The sequence below is a fragment of the Archocentrus centrarchus genome, chromosome 20 (genome assembly GCF_007364275.1).
Source record: "Archocentrus centrarchus isolate MPI-CPG fArcCen1 chromosome 20, fArcCen1, whole genome shotgun sequence".
Lineage (NCBI taxonomy): Eukaryota > Metazoa > Chordata > Actinopteri > Cichliformes > Cichlidae > Archocentrus > Archocentrus centrarchus.
Window position 1 is genome coordinate 4,921,368 of NC_044365.1, and position 3,803 is coordinate 4,925,170.

The window sequence follows — 3,803 nt, forward strand, 5'->3', positions numbered from 1 at the left end:
ACTCTCTCTTTTATTCCCTCCTGTCTGCTCTCTCTCCTTCACTTTCTCTCTGCATCCTACCTTACCCCACCTTTCCCTCTCCTTCCATCTCTTCCTGCTTCATCCATCCTCCTGCCCCCTGTTTTATCTCTACCTCCTTATCCCTCTCTCTGCTCTCTATCACTCTCTCACAGATGCCACATCACACCACACACTTGCACTTTCCCTTTCTCTCGCTCCCATCTGCCTGCTCTCTCACTCGCTCCACCAGCTTGTCGCTGGCTGTCAGTTCATTTGCCACGGCAGAGCAACAACTGGCTTCTTTCAGTGCTGGAAGAAGAGCAGGGACGGGGAGAGCGGCGGGAAGAGTGGAAGGAAGAAGAAGAAGAAGAAGTAGAGGAGGGTAAGGAAAGGAAATCTTTTGTTAAGCATCCCTCCCCTCATCCCTCTCCGGCAGTAGCAGCTGCAGCATCGGCACCGCTGCCTCCTTCAGTAGCAACACATCGGCCGCTGCTCCCGCTGCTGGATGCTCCGTCTCCTGCCAGGATCTGCCTCCACCTTCTCCTCAGGGAGCTCTTCCTGGAACTGGGAGGGGGAGGGAGATCACCACCTCCCAGTTTGCCACGGACCCTCAGCAAGGCGAGGAAGGGAAGGAGGATTTTAGAAGAGGTGCATGAGGAGAGCAGAGGAGAGGCAACACCCTGGGTTACAGGAGTGCAGGGAGGAGAACAGGGGGAGGAAACAGGGGTAAGAGGCCACCGTGGCACATAGAGGGCTTTCACATTTCTTTCTTTCTCTATTCTTTTGTCCTCTGATGGAAAATTTCTGAAGAAAAATATCCTGACAGTTTCCTTCTCTTCCTGACTGGATTTTGATTTTCCACCCTCAGACTGCAGTGTTTGTCTACTTTCATGCCACCATTGTGTTTGCTCTCATCTTCCTCCTAAATCTGCCCGTCCACTGTTCTCATCTCCATCAGACTGGTAGGAGATTCAGATGAACGAGAAGATGTACACCTGTGTGTGCGTGTGTGTGTGTGTGTGTGTGTGTGTGTGTAAGCAAGGTCCTGTAAGTTAAGTGGAGAAAAGAAGGAATAATTGCAGCTCCTCTGCAAAGAAAAAGAAACACAAGGAGAAAAAGTCTAACACCCATCCTCATGCTGACGTTTGCTGCCTCTGTTTCCTGACAACCTGTGGTGCTGTCTGCTCAATTTGTTGGTTTGTAGAAGTTTGAATAAAAACAAAGGCGAGAGAAGAATCCTGGTGTTTGATTTTAGCCATTGCCTCCACTCTCAGAGTAATCTGATGAGTCTCCAGAGTGCCTCCACTGAACAATCAATGATACTTGGGCTTGCCGACTTCTGTGTGTGTGTGTGTGTGTGTGTGTGTGTGTGGTGATCTGGAGCTGAAGCCATCAGATTCTCTTCTTTCTCCCTCTCCACAGATGGCCTGGGCTGGGCCGGGCTCGCTGAGTGTATGTGAGTGTGTTTGGCTGCGGGTGGTAAATCCCAGCTCTGCAGCTCAGAGGTGGTGAGGCGGGTGGATGGGTGGGGGTCTTCCTGGTTTTGGCTGAGGATGTTTGTGTGTGTGTTTGTGTGTGTGTGTGTGTGTGTGTGTGTGTGTGTGTGTGTGTGTGTGTGTGTGTGTGTGTGTGTGTGTGTGTGCTCATATGAGTGTCTCCAGGCCAGCCTGGAGTGTGTGTGAGAAAAGAAAAGAAAACGAGGGGAAATCATAGATTAAAATCATAGATTAGCATCTCATCTGCTTTCTTCTGTTTTTCATGTATTCATTCTTTCTTTGTGTCATTCTTCCTCAGTTTTACCCCCCCCCCCCTCCTCCTCCTCCTCCTCTTGTCTTTTCCTGCTGTCAGCGTGGGGCTGTGGACACTGTTTACCTGATCCCTGATTTTCCTGTTAAACACTGTAAATGTATTTTCTCTCACTCTTCATGTCTGAGAACAAAAACAGCTTCAGTGCTTCTCAGTTTGGATGAACAATGAAATTGTAATTTAGAAACAGCTGATCTGGTGCCAGCAACAAGGCGACACAGACTGACGAGCCTCTTCCTTTTACCAAAGCATCCATGGAGTAATTGTAAATATTGATTTTGGGAAACAAATCAATGGAATGATTTTGGATCGGCTTAGCTGGAGCGTGCTCTTTGTATTCAGCCGGCTAGTTCAATTAGAATAGAATGGAATAAATTTGCTTGAACTTTTCATCCATTATTCATGGCCTCGCGCCAGCATTTAAACTCATCGCTTTAATTTCAAAATAAAGAAGAGTGGAAATCATAATAGCAACTTAAATTAACATTTAGGAATTTATTTAAAAGCCTTTTTAACATTAACAAATTGCAGGAGAAAAAATATCATGGGCTGCAACAGGTCTCCATAAATGTTCCATTTGACAGTCTGTATGTTTTTCCAGTACAGCAGTAATTAGCCTGAGGGAGGCTGTGGTGCAGCCTGCTGCAGAAAAACAGACTATTTTATAAAATCAAACAAATTAGTTCTCTGCATGCGCTGCACCCTCCCTCCTGTGGAATAATCCATGTGTTGATTTCTCTCCCGGTCCTGTGGGGGTGGGGAGGGCCGGTAATGGAGTGCACAGGGCTATTGTCACACCACAGCAGCTCCCGGTCTGACCTGCCTAACCCTCCGTCTCTCCTGTGTGTGCACCCCAGCCCCCATCAGCCTCCAACTCCTCCTTCCCAGATCTCGCTGCGCTCGGACAGGGCCGAGCTGAAGGAGCAGCAGCGACGGGGGGGAACCATCGCCGCTGCATCGGGCCTTCCGGGGGATGCGGGTGGTGCTGCCAGGCTGTAGTCCAGGTGAGAGGCTTGCTGTGGGGGTCTGTGTTTTGTCACACTCCCATTTACCTCTGTCACCTCCAGAGTTTTGTGCACAGAGCCATGAGAGATTGAATCAATCTAACCTCAGCTTTTACACACCCTTCGTTTTTTTCTGTTTTTCTGTGTCTCCCCTTTGACACACACTTGCTGGCTTGGATTGAAAATGCCACCATTGTCAATTTTCTCCTTTGCAGAGGAGCCATTGATGGAGCCTTGCCTCACACTGCAGCGAGGCGTCTTCAATCAATGCACTGCCCCACTTTCTCTATATGTGTATGTGTCTGTTTGCCACTGGAGCCTGAAGGGGGGCTGCTGATGGCGGCGGCGATGGCCATGGTGGTGATGGTGGTGGTGATGATGATACGATGGCAGTGGCGCTGCTCACATGCTTTCTGGCTTAGCTCCCCTTGTTTACTGAAAGACTCTCTTCGGTGACGGGTATTCTTGGGTGGATAATACAGATCACGTTGTTATTGCTTAAGAATACGCGTAGTCGAGGAGAGTCCTCTCTTCGCCCAATACCAGCAACACCCCCCCGGCCCCACAACACCCACCCACCTCACCCCACCCCGACAAAACACCACCCAACCATGGAGGTCTGTCAGGTTGGGTGAAGCCACACCTCCATACTCCACCTTCCTTAAAAGAAAAACCATCTCTTCTTTGATTTGTTCTGCATCACGTCCTGCCTTCCTGCCCACTTCCTGTCTGCTGAGCCATGGTTTGAGGTCGACAGTGTCCTCGTGTCTGTCCCACCATACATCTGTCGGTCTGTCTCTGTCTGTGAGGCAATGGGTAGCATAGTGTGTTTCTTTCTGTGTGTGTGTGTGTGTGTGTGTGTGTGTGTGTGTGTGTGTGTGTGTGTGTGTGTGTGTGTGTGTGTGTGTGTGGCTGATGTTACCTCGAGATTGTTTGGTCTCAAAGGGGAAAAAAAACTGGCTCATTGTGTCACTCTGACTGTGAGTGAAAGGC

The 3,803-nt window shown here is 49.3% G+C and overlaps 1 protein-coding gene across 1 annotated transcript in view; it reads left to right on the forward strand.

The window, feature by feature from the left end:
• LOC115799892 (uncharacterized) overlaps positions 1–3,091 on the forward strand; it is a 16,257-nt gene extending 13,166 nt beyond the window's left edge. The window contains exons 3-5 of the mRNA XM_030757188.1: positions 174–726; positions 2,664–2,810; positions 3,026–3,091. Of these exons, the coding sequence (XP_030613048.1) occupies positions 174–726; positions 2,664–2,810; positions 3,026–3,037 (712 nt within the window). The 3' untranslated portion in view covers positions 3,038–3,091. The remainder of the gene's footprint in view (positions 1–173; positions 727–2,663; positions 2,811–3,025) is intronic.
• Positions 3,092–3,803: the final 712 nt, after the last annotated feature.